The sequence below is a fragment of the Leishmania braziliensis genome, chromosome 36 (assembly GCF_000002845.2).
Source record: "Leishmania braziliensis MHOM/BR/75/M2904 complete genome, chromosome 36".
NCBI lineage: Eukaryota > Euglenozoa > Kinetoplastea > Trypanosomatida > Trypanosomatidae > Leishmania > Leishmania braziliensis.
In genome coordinates this window covers 691,906-714,173 of record NC_009327.2, presented here as the reverse complement: position 1 = coordinate 714,173, position 22,268 = coordinate 691,906, and the positions used below count along the sequence as shown (strand labels likewise).

Below are 22,268 nucleotides of genomic sequence, written 5' to 3'. Positions count from 1 at the left end.
GCCACTGTTGCTCCACTCTCGGTTTCTTCTCTCTTGCTCCTCTGCCACTCCCCCTCACACACGCGAGCAGCCACTCCGTTGGCGTCTCAGCGGACTTACTCTTGGCGAGCGTGCGCGTGGCACTGTGTCAGGGCGCGCCGGCAACGTGAGCTTTTCGGCTCTTTTATCTTACCTCCGAAAATGGTGCCTCGCTAGTTGCTGTCTTGCACTTTCCCTTCTCCCCGTTGGCACTTTCCTGAAGCCACAGCGCTTTGTTTCTCTCTCTCGCGTGCTATTGACGACTGTGACGTGAAGGCGACCTTCCTCCCCCCACCCACTCCTCACGCGCTCACCGTCACCTTCATTTTCCTTCCCTTCCCTTCACACTCCGTCTTCTGTGTATGCTGGCGGACCCACCTCCTGCCTCCATCCCCATCCACTTCTCTCGCTGTTTTATTCTTCTTTCCTCGACGTCGACGTCTGGAGGCCTGGTCCGAGAGCTGCGTATGTGTAGAGGGCACGAACGGCGTGCGAGTACTGCGAGGCCAACGAGTGATACCTTCGCTTCTGCACTGATATTTACACAACACACAGAGTAACCCGACATTCCGCTGGGAAGAGTAGAGGCTCACAAGACTGGTGTTGCACATTTGCGTTGTTTGCTTTACAGAAGAGACACGGCCTCAATTGGCCGAGAAGATTTGCGCGAACCAGTGTCCTGCTTAACTTGCTCCTCTTTTTCGTTGGGAACACTCGTCACCACAGACACCGAAAGACACCGCCTTAGTCGAAGGTACACACAGCCACATGGAGGTGCGCATGTCCTGCTTGTCACCCCCCTTTTCCCCTTCTACACCTTGCTGCTGCTGCTTGTGCACACCGTCGTAGGTGTCTCCACACCGCCATCTTCAGCGTCCGGGTGGCAGTGGAGCCTAACCCACGGAGAAGTAAGCAGCCACCACCACCGACGCGTGTGCGATTCACTTGAGTGTACAGGCGCGATCGTCAATCCGTGAGTACGCATGTACCACTACTTGGTGGATGTGCTCAGACGAAACCGCAGCGAGGCGGATGCGCTCATCGCTCGCAGTGATTCCGCTACCACAGCGGCTGAAGCGGCACGCAATGCGCGTCTGCGAGAGGAGGAGAAAGCTCAGCGGGTACTGCAAGAGCGTCGGCGCATCTACGCTGATTTCATGACTCGCACATCACTTGGCCGTGTGCTGGCGTACCACATGCCCGCGGCAGATAGCATGACCATTGCACCCACAACCACCTCTGCTGTTTCTCAGTCATCCGCGTCTTTAGATGCACGCGCAACGGACGCCTCCTCTTCTCTGTTGAGGGGAGGTGAGCGGCGCGCATCGATGGAGGCTGGTCTGGCACATACGAAGCTGGAGCTGACCATGTACGAGGTGCTTGCGCCTTTGCTCTCACATGGGACAGCCGTGATGACGCGACGAGTGCTGGAGCTGGTACCCCAGTCGGCGCCGGCAGTGCCTGAGCCTGCGTTCTGTGAGCAGGTCAGCTCAGCCTTCTGCCAGGCCTCTTCTCCCCCCCTTCAGAAGCCGTTTGTCACCCTCGAAGAGGCCAAGGAAACCTCGCTGCCATTTCTGCTGGTGCTGGTGCAGCTCCGTCGTTGGCAAGCATGCCTGACACGGCTGTCTGCGACCCTCTCCGCAGGAACTGCCGTTTGCAACGAAAGCACCACAACCACCTCGACTCGACTCACAAAAGCCTTGCAGCAGCTCAGCCACATTCTCGTCGCCATCACCTGTGCCACAGAGTTGCAGGCGGCGACTATGCGCAGCCACCTCGGCCTTCTCAGTGACGCAGCCACTTCTTGTGTTGCAACGACATTGCAGTGTCTGCACCGTCTCATCCGCGCGCGTTGGACGGATGAGTTCTCGCTCCCGTTAGACAGGGCTCCCGCGGTGTCTGCGCTGGCGGCGGAGTCGCTGCCAGAAGGCGAGGAGGCAACTGAAGACAGTGACAGGCGAGACGACACGAGCACGCCGCGCTCTGTGTCTGCAGAGGTGGTAGTGACACAAGCGTGTCGTCTTGTTTCTCTTCTTCTTTATTGGATGCATCTGGTGCACGACATCTCCACTCCGTCCTTGGCCATCGGGGAACTTTTCCTCACCGCTTCCACAGCGCGGTTCAACGCATATGCTGCGACGGTGGCAAGCGCAAAGCAAGCTACCGAGGGCTTTGCGGAGGAGTCGCGGCGGTGCACCGGCCTAAACAACGCGGCCCTACTCCTTCAGGCTAACGTTGCGCCCTCTGTTGTTCCTCTCGTAATGCTGTCGCTGTCGGCGAGTGACGCGAGCGGTGGCAGTAGGGGAGGGGAGTCCTCCAGCGTGGGTACCTCGCTTCCTCTCGCACCCTCCCACGATGTTGCCGGCTCCTTAGTTGCCCTTCTTTTGTTTGCGTCAAAGGGCGTCGTCGAACATGCTCAGCCAAGCAGTAAAGCGAACACGGTGATGGTTGAGCAGTGTACAGTTGAGGAAGATTCCGATCTCGGCCTCATCGTGGTGCTGACCTCCCGCTTGCTGCGCTACATGTTCGTTGCCGTCGCCTCGTCGCCATTGGAGCAGGTGAGGAACGCGGCTGGTCCGTTGCTGGGCGCCCTTAGCATCCTCCTTGCTCGCTTCATCGCTGGTGACCGGAGCCAGTCAGATCCGCCCGTTGTGATGAAGAAGACAAGGGCATCGAAGTCCGCTAGTCTTCCCAGCCGAGTCTCGCAACAGCACCCCAGCGCGGCTGCGGACTTTGGCTTCCCGACAAGGAATTTGCGTTTCTTCACATCCCAGCCACTGACACCTGTGCGTAGCGGCGATAACAGCAGCGCTTCGATTCCACCAGAGCAATCTGGGCATCTGACTCGGCAGCTGCGTCTGCTTGGAGAGCTCTCATGCGGCCTTGTGCTACTGACAACGCTCTTTCAGAGGAATGCAACGACGGTGTTGGACATCATGGACCATTCCTTCTTCTTCGATGCGCTTGTGACAGCGCTGCAGGTGGTTGGCTCTCGATTCACGCAACCGTCACAGCAGGAGGCGATGGCGGTGGGTGTTTCAGACGCAGCGGGACGGCGGGGGCCAGAGGCGTGGGCGGACTGGGTGCGTGGTGTTGAGGTCGTCGCGGCGAAGGGGACGGTTGCGGAGAGCATGTCCGTCCTCCTTAACCAAGCACTCGCGTGCCCATTGCACTTTTCCTTGACCGTGCTGTCGAGCAACCCTTTTGTGGATGAGTTCCTTCATGCCTACCTTGGCTTACTGGCTGCGTGTCGTTTTGTGCGCTCCGCTCCCTCGTCTTTCATTGCGCCACCGCAACGAGTCATGTCACTAGGGAGCAACGGCGCCATAGCCGCGACGAGTACCGCGCCGGTATGTGACGGTCGGGCGCTTGACACCCTCGACCAACTGGAGCTGACCCTCGTAAAGACGTTCTTGACCGCGTACGACACGCCTGCTAAGTGCGCCACTGGTGCTGCCGCCGCCATGGAGCTCTCCACCACGTTGCCACTGTTTCCAGAGCAGGACTCCGTCAACTCAGAGACCACTGATGCGTGCTATGATAGCGATGACGTGAGCGTGGCTGGCTCCTTGACGTTTCCCTTCGCGTCCTGCCTCTACAACCTTCTTCTTAAGCACGCGCTGTGGTGCCTCGACGCTCAAGAACGACGCCGCGGCCAGTCACCACCATCGCCTTCACCACGTTTAACGCCACAGCAGCCGCCGCATCTCGCACCTCCGCTGCTTCTGCCTTCTGCGCCCCCTGTCATGCTGCGCCGGTCCCCAGGCCCCCCCTCCTCAACGGCGACGAGCACGCCGCTACTGGTAGGGCAGGCACCGCCCACACAACCGCCCCTCTCCTCACTGTTTTCAGCGTCAGTCATCTCGCCCGCAAACGTGCAGCAAAGCATTGCAGCCACGCTTCCAGGTGGCAGCAGCATCGCCGCAGTCACTAGTACCGGCCGCAGCGACGAGGATCCTTTTTTTTTGTTTTTGGTGCGCCATGGCCTCTTCCGCATCCTCCTTTACGACAGTCATTTTGCGCCTGCCTTCACCTCAGTCGAGCCGACGGCCACCGTCGACACCGCCAACTCCTCTAGGGCGCACGACAACGGCGGAGAGGCTGCAGAGAGGGGTCCCACGACTTGGGAACGCTCCTACCTTGTCCTGTACCTTCTGTCGCACTGCCTGCAGCTGCGCGCGAGTGAGGGCGGCTCGGGCGGCGGTGAGCTGACCGCTCAGCCCCCTGGTGCACAGGATAGTTGCATTTCGGCGAGTCCGACTGTTTTGCAGCGCCAGGCTTGCAGCCGGAATGGCAGCAACAAAGCACTCTCCGTCGATGAGCAGCAGGTAGCGCAGGAAACAGTGGAGGCGTTGATGGTGGTCTTGCAGGCGTCCTCTCCGTTGGTTTCACTGTCTTGCCGTGCGGTTCTGCAACGTCGTCGTCGCCGCTGGTGCCACTGCCTTCTAGCCCTCTTAACAGCCGCATCGGCGGCGTCCGGCGCGTGCGCCTTTGTCCCGATCCCCGTGGGAGAGGAGCGCTACGCAAGGCCGGAGGTTGACACGTCAGGTGCGGCAGGCACGAAGACGACACCAGCAGCGGCGGCAGCGGTATGTGGGGCGCTTATTCGAGCTGGAGGGGTCGAATTTCTTCTACGCGCTGCCGCCGCCTCGGCCAACGCGGGAGCCGCTGTCGAACACGCCGGCATCGTTTCTGATGCTTGGGCGATGCAGGCGGTACGAAGCCTCGTCACTGACTCGGCGGCTTGTGTTTACATGGCAACAAACTGCGTAGAGTCGCTCCTGCCACCGCTTCTGTGGCATCCTTTGCTGCGCTCAGATGGGCAGCGGCTGCTGGAGACCCTCTTATGCCAACCACTCATCTACTCGTGCACGGCTGTGGGTATGGATGCGGAGAGGAGGGAGGAGTTGCTGTCGACGTTGGCGTCCACTGGCCAAGTTGGCAGCGATAGCGCTGCAGCAGCTGTGCACGCAGTGCCACAGCACTGCCGGAGGCTCTGCGAAGGTATCTGGCGAATGCTTTGTGACTGCGTGAGCGGCCCTGCGCCGGGGGGCAGTGGGCATGAGATGTCGAATGCCATCACCTCTGGGCCGCACGCCTCTTCCTCCACGTACGCTGATAAAGGGACGCGCCAGGCCGTTCTGCGCGCCGTGCTTGGCGCGTTGGAAGTTGCGTTTCGAACACTGAGTGGACTGCGACGCTTGAACACCGACGAGCACTGCGGCGAGCTGCTGCCGCTTCGCACATTGCAGAGGGCCCTGTTCGAGGCGAACAAAGGCCGCGGGTTGCACATATACGAACTTCTGTTGCAGAGACTCACCCAGCCGTGGAAAGCGGCGGATGGCTCTGTCGCACCATCACGACCGCCTTCACTGAACAAATCGGATGACGTGGAGGTGGCACTCTCGCCCCCCTTTCCGGTTTCCTTTCTTATCGCGGGACCGGATGCATCCAGTGCGCCAGGCACTTCACCAACACAGACTACGGGAGCCGCAGCAGACGCTGTCGCCGCCTTTCGTGCAGAACGCGAGGTGGTGCGGTCGATTATCATCGTACTCGTTGGTATGACACTGGCGAACCCGTCCCAGCGTGAGGTTCTGTACCGCACCACCGTCGACGAAGAGGGACTGGTGAGCTGCATCGTTAACTCGTGGGGCACGACAAGCTGCATCGGAGCACTTCCACTTTCTCACCCGGTGAGCGAAGGCGACGCGTGTGGGATGGTGCGTGTGTGCTCGTACCTCATTTACGAATCAGTTGACGCCGTGGATGTGTTCTTCACCGACGGCGCTAAGGGCGGCGTGCAGAGCGCCGGACCACAGCCTCGTGGCTACAGCCATGCTGAGTCGTGGCCATGGTCTCTGCAGAATCCAATGTTGCTGGCTGCGGTGCTACGCTGGTTCACTCGTCTGGCTTCGTTGACAGAGGATCAGCAGGCGGCGCTGCGCAAGCTGCTCGTCTCCCTCACCCGCACCGTAGAGTGCTGCTACGCGAGTCTCTACTTAGCTGCCAGCTCAGCTGTGCATGACGCGCTCGCGCAGCTGCTGCCGGTGGCTGCACTGCTGCCAGAGTCTGGAGCACGACGGACTGTCTCGTCTTTCAAAACTGAGGTTGCGTTACCCCGGCTCGATGCCGTACTCGTCCGTCTCCTTGTCTTGCTTACTCGCTGCCACATTGACGTGCGGCAGCTGAAGCAACTGCTGATGCTGGTGATTCACTCGAGGCGCCAGCGAGACCGCAAGCCACTTGTGCCTCTTGTTTTACAAGTGTTGAGTGAGGCTGCCCAGCCGCACCTCAATGGAACGCTTTGTCAAGCGGTTCGCCGTGATCCAGGACACTTCGTCGCCCTCCACCGTCGGCGTGGTCCTGCTGGGTTCCGTGCCGCGCTACCCGACTTCCCTCTTGAAGGTTATTCGGTTTCTCTCAACCTGCGGTGGGAGGGTGAGGTGACGTCACGGGATACAGCAGCGCAGACCACTGCGGGCGACATGACGCTGCACCAGAGGGACTGCTGCGTCTGCATCTTCTCTCTCCGTACTGCCGACCGCGCGACGCTGCTGGCATTCATGGTGGAGCGGCACACGGGACACCTCTTTGTGCAGTATCGTAATCTGCAGCAGCAGGAATTTCGCGTGTACTTGGCAGCGTCGCTGCTGCCGCGAGAGTGGACGCATTTGTGTGTGTCTCATCGACCGGCGGCTTTCTTGACAGCAGCGGCCGGTGGTCAGCTTACGCTGTTTGTGAACGGTGCTGAGATGGCAGTGATTCCGCAGGTGGCCTACCCCCTCATGTCACGTGGGTACCTCTACGTGGGGTGCCTCGGCCACGAGGTGGACCGCCTCAGTGTGGCGCACGCCTTTGACGGTCAGGTGTCCACGGCGTACTTCTTTCCGTACGTGCTGCCCGAGCGTGACCGTGAGGTTTTGCAGACGGCAGTGGGCCTGGCCGACACCGCGGAGTGGACGTTATCGTCGTCAACTGTCACGGTTCTGCCGCTGCGCCCTGTCTCCTTTGCATCTGCCCGCCGTCCCAGCTCATCGAAGTCGGAGAGCGTCGCCGACATGGTCGGGGTCGAGCAGTGGCTTGCTGGGCGAGCCATCGTCTGCGTCGACACGCGGCTGAGTGACCGGGGTCATCTCTACAATCTGTCTGCCGTGTTGCGTGGCCGCACGGGCTGTGAAAGCCGGCTGTTCACTCTAGAAGGGTCCCTCGGATGCTGTACGCAGCACCTGATCGACTCGATGAGAGCGCTAGGGGCGCTATCGAGCGTGCTGATGCCACTCTGCGTTGTGTTCGTGAATCCAAGTCTTCCCATTTCTTCTCGTGGCTTAGTTGCTGCAGCACAGCCTGGCAGCCCTCTCCACAGAGAGCCGTGCCTGCAGCCCTTACTGTCGCTTGACGCGGCCGCCAAGTCGGCCACCGTTGCCAATGCTGATCGAGAAAGTGACACGATCAATGCCACCGTGCTGCGAGTACTGAACTTGGTGCCGCCGCTCGCCTCTGCAGAGGCGATTCGCAACGAGATGGCCGAGGCAGGACTTTTTGTTTTTCTTGGTCAGGTGCTGCAGCTGCTGGGTCCGTCGCTGCAGGTGGTCGTACCGGCCGCTTTCGTGCATCTACTCGAGGCACTCGCCCCGTTCCCGCGACTCATCGAGGATGCCTTGACGAACTTATTTCTCTCTGCCGACGTGATCCGGGCTGCCCCACGCGCGGTGCAGCTGGCGTGGGTGAATGTGCAGCGCTTTTTTCTGAGTCTACACCCTGACGCGCTGCCATATCTGCGCACCCTCGGCGCATCCATGTTCGTCGCGGCGGAACTGCTGCGCGTGACGGCGGAGGAGGCGAGCGAGCAGGAGTCGGCACAGGAAGGAGCTCTTGTGCCCGTGCAAGCACAGAATGTCGTGACACGCGAGCTACTCTCGTCTTCTTCGTCCACCTCGCGTCTCAACTCGGTGTTTACTAGCAACGTCTCCGGAGCGTCTTCGTCGTCCCCGCGCTCTCCCTTTTCGTCTTCCCTACCGCCACCGCCGCCGCCGTGCTCGCTGCAGGACCTGGAGAACCAGTGGATGACCTACTTCGAGGCCCTCACTGTTGCGCCCGTAACCCTTGCTGATGCCGAGGCGCTGCAGTACTTTGTCGCGAATTTGCACTTGACGTGCTCCAAGGTTTCTGTTCAACTGCGCCTCTTACGCCGCGTGCGTCGGCTTCTCGTGGCGAGCACCACGCCGTATCTTGCCCAGGTACTGGGACGCAAGAACTACGTTGTGAGTCTGATGCCATACCTCACTTCCACCTCCGAGGCGGTGCGGCTTGATGCACTCCTCCAGCTTCTCTTCATGGTATTCCGCTCGAAGCGCACACAGGAACTGATGAACCCGCTGCTGCTGGCGAGCAAGGATACTGTTGTGCACGTCGTCGAGGAGGTGTCCTTGTCATGGTTGAAGGACGTGCTGCAGCAGTTTCCAGTAAACCTGCCAGTGTATCTAGCGCTGCGCTGCGGCTTAGTGGGGCGCTTCGACGTGCTGGATCTCCCTACCCAGTACGCCCCACTGGACGAGTCGCACACGATCCGGTTTGCCGCGGTGCTTTTGCCGTTGTTAATGTTGATGAAACGCAGCACCAGCACAAAGCTCAAGGAATACGTGCTAACCGACATGGCGGTGTTGCTTAAGAGCGACACCCAGGCGTGGCGACGTGTGATTACAGTCCGCGGCTGGTACGTGTCAGTGGTTAGCCTTTTCGCGTCCCCGTGCACATCGTCGCCTGTATCTGCGCCCTCCTCACCCCGGGAAGCACATGCGTGCCAGGAATCCAGTGTGCCAGATGCACCTAGCTCCCCACCGATCCCTGCGGTCTCTGCCGCGAGCGAAAGAGTGCAGTCACAGGAGTTTGGACTCACCTTTACTACCACCTCCATGATTCTGTCCCACACCATCTACCAGGCGCTGATGCACGAATCGTACGGGGCAGCAGAGCTGGAGCTTGTGGTGGCGTACCTGCGGGAGCAGGGCTTGCATCATCTCTTGCATCAGGTACTGTGTAGGGTTGCTGACCGCTACCGCAGTCGTTTGATGGAGTCGTGGCGTGGGAAGCGGCGTGGCGGCACGGACAATAGCGAAGGACCGAGCGCGCCACCGCCGTCGACCGGATCTGCGTTCTTAGAGCTTGGCGGCGCTACAGCCGTCATGAACCTGTGCCATTTCCTTCGCGTGGTCGAGACTGTTCTCTTCTACTCTAGATTGCCTCTGAGGGGTAAGGCGACGATGATGGCCACTGTGCAGCCCACTGTGTCGCCGTTCACGCTAGCCGGAGCTGCGTTGGGCGGGGAGGACTTGGCCATGCACCTACCTCCTCGTGTCGGGTACACGGAGTGGGAGGAGCTGACGCTGGTGCGGGCGGCAGGTGACCCGCACAGTGGCGTTATGGAAAGTGCCGTGTACTATGCCGGGGAGGTGGACGACCCTCACGGCGACGTGAGGCGCGCTGTTCTTCGTTGTCCAGACGGCCGCTGGTTGCACCTTCCGCTCGCCACCAAGTGCGCGGAGCTGTTGTGCAGCCACAGTACCTTGTTGCATCTCGGCAGCAATGGCAGCACCACGAGTCTTTCTGTCGGTAGTGCTGGCTCAGTCGTTGGGTCAGGCGGCGGCGGCAGTGGCAGGGCGGGGGATCTGCTGTGGTCGGTGGTGCTTGGCGCGTCCGCCGGCACAAGTGTCAGCACCCCTTCGAGCCCCACGGCCAGTGGCGTAGGTGGGGTCGGGGTCCACGCTGGTGGCGGTGGCGCCACTCCAGTAGTCCTACCAGGAGGTTTGCTGCGCCTGTTTGGCAGACTCTTCAAAGTGCTTTGCCAAATGACGCTGCGCTCCGGCACCGCCCTGACCAGCGTGGTGGAGCTCACGGATGCTTTTGTGCGCTGCGTCGATCGGGGACAGCGCGGTGGCGGCTTTCTGTTGCTAAAGCGCGCTGCGAATGCTGATGACGCGCGCGAGCACTCCCCAATCGCGATTACTATGACGCTGATCTACTCTCTGCACAACCTGCTCCTGCGCCGCCTCTACGCTGCCGAGTACGGCGAGACTTCAAAGCACCTCAACGCCAACGCCGCCCTCGTGGATCGCCTCAAGTCGCTCGTGAAGATTTTTCGGTACTCCTTCGAACAGTTGCCCATGTTCGCCTTCTCTTCGAGCAGTAGACGCGGTCTTCAATCATCGGGCTCTCAGCAGTCCTCTCCTGGGGAGACAGCTGCGTGGCTCACGTGTGGTGACAGCGAGGATTCTGGTGGGGCCTGCAGCTCCAGCCGTGCACTGTCCAAACCGACATACCTTGACGGCCTCACAGACGAAATACTCACAGCAGGTGTGACCACGCTGCAGTGGCTCTGCGACCACCAAGCCAACCCACGCCGCACCGTCGAAGCCTTCGCTGAGGTGGCGTCGCGCGTGGACTACAATACTTTTGCGGAGCGGTGCCTCCTCGCCGTCGAGCGGGAGCAGTTGACCGACAAGGCGCTGGCGGTTAAACTTTGGGCAGAGCAACAGGCATCGCTCCGTCGGCTGCAGGGGCTTTTTGCGGAGAACAGCATGTCTCGTAGGCTCGTGCATGACAAGATTCAAACACTCATGGCTGTCTTCAACTTCCCCAACACGATGAGCGCCAGCGGCGAGACGGACAGCGGCACTACCACCGCCGACCGCGATGGGCATGGCAGCGTGCACGCCAACGACTTCACCACTGCGTCCTTCACGAGTCTCTTCTTGCCATCTGCCGCGAGGCAGGCCACCGCTGCGGCCCGGTCCAGGACGTGGTCGCGCTTTACTGTTACGCTGCGCGGCACCGTTTGGTGTGTTGACGCTGTCGGTTTGCCCAATCCCCTCAAGTACGTGAAGCTCTCCCCACAGGAGCAACAGTTCCTGGTGCGTCGCAAGCTGGTCTACGACCGTGACGGCACGAACTACAGTGGAAAGGCGATGGCCTCTTACTCAGGACCTACTTCGCCGCTAAGCGGCAACGTGTCGTCTGTCAACCTGGCTAGCTTCAGGGCCATGACCGCACTCCTAGGAGAGGAAGGGGAGAGCGATGGAAGCGCGATCGGTGGTGATGGTGGTTTGACTTTCGGCGGCCCCACGAGCGCCAGCGCCAGCCACGCCTCGCGCCTGCGTCTTCGCGGCGGCGAAGGTGTGCTGTTGCAGGCGATTGATGGCGACGACGCCGGACTGGAGGAGGACACGATGAACCTCAATCTCGACGACAGTAACGTGTCCGCCGCAACGGCGGCCTCGTTCAGCGAATACCAGCTCCTGCAGGAGGAGGCTGTGACGATGCCGAAGCGCGCCAACCCGGAGCCAGCCTCTAAGGTTGACGACACCTCTGCTGCCCCATCACTCCTCTCTGCTCCTTGCGAGGTGCCTTACCTGATGCACTGTTGGAGCGGCAGCTTCACCGTGCGCGGCTCAGAGGTGATTGTGCTTATCGACGACGTCAACAAGGCATACAACCAAGTGGTCGCCGAGGAGGCGAAGGCGTACGTGCTGCGTCCGCGCTCCTTCAGCTTCCATCTGAGCAACATCGCGCAGATCGCCCCAGCCCGCCGTTTCCGCATGCGTCGTACCGCGCTCGAGATTTGGACGCGCGACCGGCGTAGCTGCTTTGTTAACTTTGCCGACAGCGCTACCATGAACGCGGCGCTGCAGGCGGTGCGATGTGGCGAGAGAAGCAGCTATATGCTCACGGCACCGTCGTTTCTGCGCGACGCACCCGGGACAGCCACCGCGGCGCTGCCAGCCCTACTCTGCGAAGGCCCCGGTGGCGTCAGCCGGCACAGCGCGTACGTGCTGCATGAGAATCCGCGGCGAGAGCCTCTGCGCTTGCGGGCTACGGCACTGTGGCACAAACGCCTGCTGTCGAACTTCGACTACCTCCTTGTGCTGAACCTCTTGGCGGGGCGCTCGTTGAACGACATGACACAGTACCCCGTGTTTCCATGGATTCTCTCTGACTACACGAGTGAGACGCTTGACCTTACCAACTCGGCGACGTTCCGCGACTTGTCCATGCCGATGGGCGCCTGCGGCAGCAACGATCGCCGTGAGCTGGTGCAGCAGCGCTACATGGAAATGCGAAGTCTGGGCGATGTTCCGTCTCACTACTTCACGCACTACAGCTCCCCTGCGATCACACTCTACTTCCTCATCCGGCTACCGCCCTTCACGACGCTCGCGCTTCTTCTGCAAGGCGGTCATTTCGACCATGCTGACCGCATGTTTCACTCCATGCAGGCTACCTTCAGGGCAGTCATGACGAGCACCCAGGATGTGCGGGAGTTGATCCCAGAGCTCTACTACTTGCCGGAGCTGTGCACTAATGAGAACCGCGTCTACTTTGGGCAGCGGCAGGACCGCACTGCGATGGACGACCTGCAACTTCCTCCATGGGCGCACGGCGACCCCTTCACGTTTATCTACCGCATGCGCGAGGCGCTCGAGAGCGCGCACGTGTCGACCCACCTGCACGAGTGGATCGATCTCATCTTCGGGTACAAGCAGCGCGGCAAGGACGCGATCGACGCGGTGAACGTTTTCAACTGGCACTCGTACGAGGAGCTCGACCGCAGCCGGGAGGCGAGCTCCGTGGATCAGCAGCTTCTGGTGGACTCGCTTGATAACATTGGTCAAACTCCCATTCAGCTCTTCCGTCGCCCACACAAGCCTCGACTGCCGCTGGTGTGGGCTGACCCACTGCAACTCCCCACTCAGGTGAAGGTCATGCCACTCCGCTGGGGCTGCGCACGTGTGGCGCGGACGACGGTGCTGTCAACTGACAGAGTACTAGTGGTGGCCGGAAGTGGTGCCGCGGCCTCGCTGCGCATGCACTTGAACCTGATTCATCAATCGTCGGTGGTGCAGAGGGCAGCAGCGGCACAGGTGCGGGGTGCATCTGGCGGCTCCAGTGCCGACGCCACTGCCCCATCGCAGGCCGAGCTGACGGGTACGCGCACGCCAAGTCATGTGAACGCTACGGCGACTGCGGTGCCAGGTCGCCCGGCAACCCCTCTCCCGGCGACACCAATCGTGAGTCGCTCTGGGCCATCCACCATGGATAGCGGCAGCTTTGACGTCAGCGAGGAGTACGAGCGACGTCTTGCACCAATTCCAGCCGGCGTCATTCCGAACAACTCGCCATACGCCGATGGCTCCTGCACAGAGGAGAGCACCGCCTTTCTGTCCTACGACAGTGAAGTGTTCCTGGTGCTGGGCGGCCTCTTTGACAACTCGGTCGTGATTCGCGCTCTCTCAGGTGCGAGCGGCGATCTTCGACTGCGCGTGCACCGCGGACGAGTCGTCTTCGTTGCACGCAGCGAGGACAGCCGCTATCTCGTGACAGGCGCCGAGGATACCACTTTCGCTGTGTGGTCTTGCCTGCCTCAACCGACGCGGCAGCAGTTGGAGGTGAAACTGCTCTTCACCATCTACGGCCATGAGGACATGCCGTCAGCGGTGGACGTGAGCAGCACACTGGACGTTGTCGCGACCGCTTCTCTCAACGGTACCCTGATGCTACACTCGCTGAGCACTGGGGGACTGGACCGCGTTATTCGACACCCGCACGGTGCCCCCATCCACCGCGTGCTGCTGCAGATGACGTGCTACGTACCTAACATCGTGTTCCTTTCTCACCAAGATGAGAAGGTGTACCAGTACAGCCTGAACGGCACTGCGCTGCGTACTTTTTTGCCACCTGGCCGAGTGGCGACGTGGGCCACGACTGCCAACCAATGTCTTCTGCTTGTGTGTCAGCCCTTCGCCAGCGTGCCGAGTGACGGCAGTGCATCGGCGCCTGGAAGCGATCCACACGATAGTGATCAGACGTCGTGCATTTTGTACCTGCACTCCTTTTTCTTGGAGGTGCTCAAGACGGTGCCGCTGCGAGGCGAGGACGTTGTGTCTAGCGTCTCAGCGCATCCATCCGAGCTACAGGTGGTGGTGGCAGGCACAGAGTCTGGACGGCTGTTGCTGCTGCGCTCCGTGTTGGTGTAGCATATGTGTGCCGATGCAGCTCCCCTGTACCCATCGCTCGCAAGCGAAGACGAGTGTTTGGTGACGCTCGTGAGGAGGCGATGGGATGCGAAAGCATGCGCGTAAAGGAGAGGAGCAAAACGGCGGTCGGCGCAGTGACGCTGACACGATAGTTTTCACTGCTAGGCGCACACGGTTGTATTCCCCTTCCCAAAGCAGCGTGGCGAGCTGTGAGACCCCTGTGTGGTATGACAGGGCGGCGCCTCAAAGGTGCGGAGGCAAGCGCTTCTAAGAACAAGTGAAAACGAGCCTCCAGCGAAGCAGCCTAAGCGGCATTTTTTGTTTCTTTGTTCAATTGGATCGCTGGTGTTACCGCGGTGAAAGAGGGGGCCCCGGGGGGAGGGAAAGACAATCTGCCTAAGTGGAATATGCCCTGTTCACGTCAGATACGCCAACAGCAAGAAACGACGGGCAACACTTTTCTGTCGCCCTTTTATCCGTTGGAGGCGTAGTCGTGGCGAACGCGCGCTATCTAGCGCTTTTTTGTTGTTGCTGTGGTGCTGTGGGGTGGCCATCGTGAGCGCCCCTCACCTTCACCTCCCCTCCACTGTACATCACCGACTTGCTTCACGTTACGTTTCTCTTTCCTTGTCCAACGCCGCTTTTTGCACCGGCGGCACCACACGGCACAACACACACGGCCCCCTCGTCCCCCTATGCACGCAGAGTACCTTCCCGAGAAGTACAACCTCTCCTCCCAGAGTATTATGCATACACACTAACACACAGGCGGACTTGTTGAAGGAAGAACAACGCATCTCTCACCCCTGCAACAGCCCCCCCCCACCCACCGCCACCACCGCTGCGCTGCTTCCCTTCTCCTCCGTAGTGAGCAACGTTTTGCAGTCATCAGCTTCACTTTTTTAAAAAGCATTTGCCCTGTTGCATCTTCTTGATTGTTCGTGTGCGTCTTTCCCCCTTCTCCACTACTCTCGTCTCTTTTCCTTCTCACCATGTCACAACAGTTCACCTCTAGCGAAAACCTCGACTCATCCCAGCAGCAGTTGGAGGCAGATCGACACGTGACATCGACGGAGGAAAGCAGCAGGACAGAAAGCAGGGACTACGATCACCGCTCATCTGAGGCAGAACGTTACGACTCGCACCTCGCTCAGCATCAGCGCGAGCCATCTAAGCAGATCACCAGTTGTAGCCCGCAGTGGCGTAAGGTGCTCTACGAGCGACAGCCCTTTGAGGACAACTACGTCGATCCACAGCAGTTCTTGGAGGAGCTGAGCCATAACAAGGACATCAAGAGCTACAAGTACGCGGCCGTCGTCATCAACACCCTCGCCATAACCCAGGAGATCTCCATTGTCGTGCTGTTCTGTCACGCCTTCATGGGTGTCTTCACGCAGTCTATCGGCAAGTACTCGCTCGTAGTGATTGACGTGCTGAGCGTTCTCGCCGCGCTTGTGTGCTACGTGTTTTACCAGTGCCACCAGGGCAACTGCAGGGCGACGGCGGAGCGACATGCCAGTCGGAGCACCCGCTGTTCGTCACCGTCGCGGCCACCGTCGCAGTGGGTCTTTCACGCGTGGAACTTTGGCCGGCAGGTTGTCAGTCTCGTCACAATGCTCACCCTGCTCAGCCCCATCTTGAGCACTCTCACCGTCACCTACAGCGACGACACCATCGTGACGCTGTCCATCCTCACCATGTCTCTGCATTTGCTGTTGACCGACTACAGCTACTTGAACGCCTGCACCCAGCGCTTTGACCCCAACTTGTCCGTTAACATGGCCATCTACTGCGTGACCCTCATGGCCTCGCGCATCTCCTGCCCGCTAGCGAGCGGGGCCCTCATCTGCTTTGGCATCATGTGTTTCTCTCTCTCCCCGATCGTCCGTCACCTCATCAGGCACTACTCCTTCACCGCTCATGTCGCCACCACATTTGGCCTCGTTGGCCTAGCCATTGGATGCCTGACCCAGATCCCGATTCTGGCCATCTTGTACACCGTGACAGTGCTTATGATCTCGTTTGGCATTCCGTGGCTGTTTGTACGCATGCACAGCAGCGTCAAGACTCAAATCAACGGTCCGTGGGACGAAGCGAAGCCCACCAACAGCGCTGCCGCGGCGGAGTGGGCGAACTCTGGCTTCCTGGCATGAGCGACCACCATGTGAATTGTTTGAGGGCGTGTGGACTGCGTACCGACGGTGTGACGAGATCTGTAGGGGCGTCTTCTGTGTGTGTGGGTGTTTACGTTTGCGCATGTTTGTTCGGTCTGCTACCTTTTTCTTCCCTTGTTGTTCCTCGCCTTCTGCAATGTGCTCGCCTCGCTGTTGTTAGCCCTGTGCGTGAAGGATATACCGCGAAGAGGGACACAGCAAAAAAGATACGCGGGAGCGGTTTGACAATGGAGCGCCCATGCACACGACGGTGTAAGTGAGACTGTGACTTTTCGGTTGTTGTCACTCCCGGACGCGGTGATTCCTCCTTGCGAGTGTTTTGGCGCGCTCTCTTACTCTGACCTTGTTGGCAGAGCAATAGTCTTGCGAATTCTATCGGGAAAGACATGGGCGGAGCCACATGAGCGCGAGTCGATGCCGTAAGGCATTCCCTCTGTGAGCCCACTTGCTCAACATGTACTTCATCCTAAACAAGTGTTGTGTCTGTCTTCTCACTTCTCTATCTTACCCACTCTCTTCCTTTCATCTTCACGGCGTCTGCTACACCTATATCCCCTCCCCCCACCGTACCTCATCGAGTCATTCACGCGCAGAAGCTCAACTCACACCACCGCCCTTGGTGAATAACTGATGCATCTAGGCGCATCTTCATATTATTACTTTTCTGTTGTTGTTGTTGTTGTTGTTGTCACTGCCTCTTCTATAACAACTACGTCCATACATTGACCCACCAGCCCCCTCGTTTTCTCTTATTTTGACTCCCATTTTCTCAGCATCTCCTCGGTCATCGACGATAACACACACAAAAAAAAAGGGATTACGTAACAGATAAACCCACGCACACTTACACCCACAAAAGACTCCGTTTTTCTTTTACTTCCCGTCATTTTGTTTCTCGTGAGCTCTTTTCTAAAGGACGGAGCCTAACATCTTTATTCCAGTCCGCCGCGCGTGCTTATTGACACAAAGTAAGCGGCCACCCCCCACGCATAATTTCAGCTAGGCACACGAACAGGGAGGCACATTGGCGAACAAAGTGTGTTGCGACTTGCGAGCTTTGTGTACGTGTATCTTCGTCAGTGTTTAGGTAGTAAAGTATAATAGGTAGTCGTGGTGCGGAGTCTAGCAGAACGAAAGGAAAAAGAAAAGTAATAACAGGATACAGAAATAGCTCCCCCTCCCCCAGACAAAACAAACGGGGTCCATTGTCGGTCTCCGTAAAGACGTTGTCGTCTTGTGACTGGTGTGGCGCCTCTCTTTTGTAAGTCCATGCGTGGCTGTGCGTGGTGTTCTCTCTCTCTCTCCTTGTTTTCTGTTGCTCGTTGAGTGACAGCTGCTCTTTCTGGTCCGCATTTCGGCTTTCTTTTCGTTGTGTTGCCATTTTTCTTTGTTCAGCTTTTCTTCATCTCCTTTCTTTCCTCCCTTTCCCTTTCTTCCATTGAGCGTCTCTGTTGACAGTGTCACTCTTGTAGATTTCCACTATCCTCGGGTCTTTCTCTCTCTTTTCCTCTCTCCCTCCCTCTCTCTCTCTCTCGTTGATTCTCTGTTTGTTGGTTTCTTTTTCTTCGATTCCCATCTCTTCTTCTTCTTCCTCTTCCACCTCTCCGCTTTTCTACGCCCCTACTTGCTCTGCACCTTCCGTGGTGCATTTTTTTTTCTTCCCTTTTGCGCTTCGAAAGCACGCGGCTTCGTCGGCATAATGCTCTCCAACAACGACCCGCGCTTTTATATCCCCCCTGCGGGGCTGTTTCGAACGGATTCATCTACCATGACGAACGCTAGCGCTTTCTCCCACATGCATCTTGTCAGCAACCCGGACTGGATGTCTTCGTTATCTGCAAACCAGCAGGTGGCCGCGGCACGCCCCGCTCGTGTGTCACCAGCACCGGTGGCCGTCAGACCTTCTGCCCCTCAGCCTCTCGCTGTACCAGTTGCCATTGGTACACCTGCGGCAGCAGCAAAAAAGAGCTTCCTCGACATCTTCTACCGTAGCTCTTCGACAGCGGCGCCGTCGAAGGAAATGTCACAGCAAGCGAGCAGTGCGGCCTTCACGCTGATGTCTGTGCCGCCCAAGGCATTGGATGTCTTCGACACCCCACCGCTGCGCGCCCTTCCTGTGGATGCGCAGCTGCCTATGGAGTACCTTTCCAAGTTGGATAAGGTGGATGCTACCATCTCCGCAGCTCCACGCCACGTGCCGCCACGTCCTATGGCACTCGGCAGCGACACATGGAACGCACTGAGTAGTGTACCTCTTCCGCCGAAGACAAAGACGAGATGTGGACCGCTGCTGGCCCCACCGATCTCCATCGACGGCGTCTCAAGCGGGGACCCCACTCCGCGCTGGAAAAATCTCTTTTTCTCTTCTCGCTTCCGCGGGACTGCGCCGACGCTGGAGGCGTTCCAAAACGCACCACCTGAGCCCATTCGGTCGACCTCACCGGGCAGCCCTCAGCACTGGATTACTACCACTTCTACAACGACGGTGGCCACAGCACCTATCCCGGTGCCACCCAAGCCGGTCACGGGAAGCCCACTGCGCGACGCTACCGTAAGAAGCCTTGAAGCCGGGGAAACCGCAGCGATGCAGGTCATGCACCACGAGCCGAGGACAGTGGCGCATCCGCTGGTGCCGGTTGGGGAGGACACCCCTGCAGTTGTTAAGTCGGTGTTGAAGCCGGTGCAGCAGACACCCGTGATATCGACCATGTTTGTCAACCCAGCTCCGAACCCAGTGAGTGCCACGTCTCCAGCCAAGGAGCCGGCTCCTCTTAGCCTTACTCGCAACGAGCCGGAGCAAGTGTGGCTCCCCGAGCACGTGGAGGAGTCCGTGTCGCCCTTGCCTAAGGAGTTCACTAAGTCTATCGCGGGGCCGACTATGGAACAGGCACAGAGGGACGAGGCGCGCACATTGGCCAACGTGCGCAACTTCATCAGCACGCTGTTCAGCGGTGGCAGAGATGGTGAGACAGACTCGTCCACAACGGAGAATCAGAAGGCGGACGGGTTCAGTGCGCTGGAGTTTGTGATGAATCGCCGCGGCACACAGGCCAAGGCGTCTCAGCCGGCGGACTATAGTTCTTTCTTTAGCACCTCTTTCTTCGATGACGACTGCGACGAAGACAGCGAAGAAGGCCTTGAGAAGTTGCGCCGTGTCATCTCCATTGTGATGCAGTCGGCAAAGAACCACGATGGCAATAGTGTCTCGGAGCCGATTAGTCAAAGCTGTTGTCGTGGCGAAGGTGGTGACGGTACCGGGGTGGTGACACTGACACCGTTCCCCAGCAAGTACACAGAGTTCTCTGCGTCGTACCAGACCACGAACAACAACGCAAACGATAACGAATGGAGGCAGTTTGCGCAGCTCTGAACGTCTGAAGAGGAGTACTGCATTTCGCGTCGCCGAGAGTGAGCGAAGAGAACCCCAACTGAAAAAGCGGAGGGGAAGATCGGCAAAGGTTTTTTTTTTGGGGGGGGCGGCGGCATGCGGAAATGGAAGAGGACTAGGAGGGAGGCGACGGCGAGGCACCTCCGCTGTATGGCGTTTTTCTTTTGACACGCGCCACTGCGTCTTTCTTCTCATCTCTCCTTGTGACTCTTGCTTGCCCACGCACACACACACACACACACGCGCCTTCATTTTTTTTTTTCGTTTCTCAGTGCCGCTCTTTTCACTCTACCGTTGGTGTTTTTGAAGTAGTTGCTTGCTTCTCATGCGTATCTCTGTGTGTGTGGGTATCTGTGCTGGAATGTCATGGCCGGTATAAGGAGGAGACTGTCTTGTCTGATTCTCTCCTTCTCTACTGCTTCCCTGTTGTCTGTCTATGCATGGGTGCGTAAAGCCATGCCAATGGTTCATCCTTCTTCTCCGTTGGGCTTCCCTTTTTTTCTTTCTTTTTTATTTTATTTCGTTCCTCTCGTCCCCCCACCCTCCTCCCTCCTTTTTCATGCAGGTCTGCGTGTCTGTAGGCCCTGTAATCAACGCTTTAGACGTTCTGCGCGTTGCCTTTTCTGTTTTACTTTGATATTGTGTAGAGTAGTGGGCTCACACCAAAATACACCCACTCACACGAGGCAACACTAAACCAACGGCAGAGAGCGGATCTGTCCTGTGTTGTTTCGTTTTCTTCTAGGCTCTCACATGGTCTCATGGGCATGGATGGCAAGGAGTGGGATGGGTGAGCGACTGAATCGATGCTCAGAGAGCGAGAGTGAAGGTTTTGCAGGGCAACAGTTACGATGAGGCGAGAGACACACACACACACACGCACATGCCCTTTCTGTTTTGCTTGCCCCTCTCGCCCCGCCTCTCTCTGCCCCATCCTCTTGTTTCTGTGTGCCATCTTTGGCTTCCTGAATTATATCCGGACGGTGAACCGAAAAAAAAAGGGTAGCAACGCGAGTAAGTATAACACACAGCAGCACGACCATCAGCGAGACACACGGAAATATTGGGCTAAAGTAGATGGATAGAGAGACGGAGAGAAAGACACGGTGTCATGCTGTTTTGTGTCTCTCGTCTTTGTCATTGTTCTGCCCAGCGTAAGAGCAGAGCAACGGCGGGTTTAGGGAACTCTGTGACTCGACCAAAGTCGGCGAATGTGCCGCTCTAGTGTCGTGTGTCTGTAGTGGAAGGGGATGAGGGAGAGAGCGGCTTGTAGGTGAGTAAGTATGGCACCCGCTCCACCGCCGCCCAGTTCACACACACACACACACACGCACACCGAAGAAAAGACACTCATATATGCACATACCCGCGCGCACGCCTGACCCCCTCACGCGGAGCTATGCAAGAGGAATACGTTAGCCGTAGTAATAGTGACTTGCTCCTTTTCACTTACGTTATCATCTTATTGAATGAGTAGTTCATCGCTTATTTCTGCGTGCTGCGAGGCACGGAAGCGTGTGTGTGGGTGTGGGTACGTTTGCATGAGGACGCGTCTGTCTGTCGACAATGTGCTCCTTTTTTTTTTCATATATGTATGTGTGGATGCCCCGGTGCTCGTGTTTTTATTGTTTGGCTGCTGTGCTCCGTACTCCTTTCCTGTGTTTCTGTCTTGTGGTGTCCTTCTCGATTTTCTTGTGCTTTTCTTCGTTTTTTTTTTTTCTTTCCTTTCTGTGTCCCCCTGTCTCTCCCCCTTTTTTTTTTTCATGTCGGCAACATGTGCTCTCTCTCTCTCCACTTGCTTCCTCCTGTTCCTTCATTTTTCTCGACTTGTTCTCTCGCGTGAGGGTTGTGTGACGTTGCTAGTGTTCTTTTTTAGTTTGTTTTATTTTGTTTTGTGCGTGGTCTCCTCCTTTCCCTTTTTTTCTTTCATTTCTGCTGCCTCTATAACTACTCTCATCAGTGATGGCAGTTCAGTTAAGTGCGATGATGGTGGTGGGAATGTTTTTTCTTTTCTGCATGGTCACGCGCCGTGGATGTGAATGATCGATCTACACCCCATCAACACGCCACCCCCTTTTTTTTTCTAACTCGCAGTGCCTCCAGACTTTTCTTTTGCTTTAGTCTGTCTTATTAGCATAACCCGCTTGTGTGCGAGCACGAGCTTCATTGCAAGTTCACCGTCAGAAAAATGTGACAAAGAAGGCGAGCTCCACCCTAATAGTAACAGAAAGGGAGCAGCCAGCTCTTCCCAATCCTGCGTCTGCGCAGCTTCTGCCGCGTATTGGGCTCAAACACACACACACACACACTCCCAGACACACCTGATGGCTGTAGAATTCTTGGACCTGTACTTTCGCCGTATGTCGCAGAATGGCAGCAGCGAGGCCGACCAAAAGAAAAGCAGACCAACATAGGGTCCTGTTTGTCGTTGCTGCGTGCTCCTCTCTTTTTGTGCCATGTCGTTCTCTCTGTCCTCGGCTTGCCCAGCCTTCGCATGTCGTCTTTCTCTTCTCATCCCGCTTCCCCTCCTTCTCCCCACCGCTCGTGCGCTTCTTCGCTGCGGCTCGTTTTTTTTTGGGCGCTTTCGCTCTTCGTTTGTCCTGCTGTTGCCCGCTCGACTCATTCCCTTAGCACTTAGAGTAAGTCTGACAGACATCA

The 22,268-nt window shown here is 58.1% G+C and overlaps 3 protein-coding genes across 3 annotated transcripts; all 3 read left to right on the top strand.

Moving 5' to 3' along the window:
• Positions 1–1,001: 1,001 nt before the first annotated feature.
• LBRM_35_1910 (conserved hypothetical protein) lies at positions 1,002–14,048 on the top strand (the record flags this gene model as incomplete). The annotated part of the gene is made up of 1 exon (XM_001568761.2): positions 1,002–14,048. The coding sequence occupies one exon, from the start codon at positions 1,002–1,004 to the stop codon at positions 14,046–14,048; it is 13,047 nt and encodes a 4,348-aa protein (XP_001568811.2).
• A 992-nt stretch (positions 14,049–15,040) lies between these two features.
• LBRM_35_1900 (putative phosphatidylinositolN-acetylglucosaminyltransfe ra sesubunit c) lies at positions 15,041–16,201 on the top strand (the record flags this gene model as incomplete). Its single annotated transcript, XM_001568760.1, has 1 exon — positions 15,041–16,201. One exon carries the CDS (start codon positions 15,041–15,043, stop codon positions 16,199–16,201), a length of 1,161 nt encoding a protein of 386 aa, XP_001568810.1.
• Positions 16,202–17,921: 1,720 nt separating this feature from the next.
• On the top strand, positions 17,922–19,592 carry LBRM_35_1890 (conserved hypothetical protein; the record flags this gene model as incomplete). The annotated part of the gene is made up of 1 exon (XM_001568759.2): positions 17,922–19,592. The coding sequence occupies one exon, from the start codon at positions 17,922–17,924 to the stop codon at positions 19,590–19,592; it is 1,671 nt and encodes a 556-aa protein (XP_001568809.2).
• Positions 19,593–22,268: the final 2,676 nt, after the last annotated feature.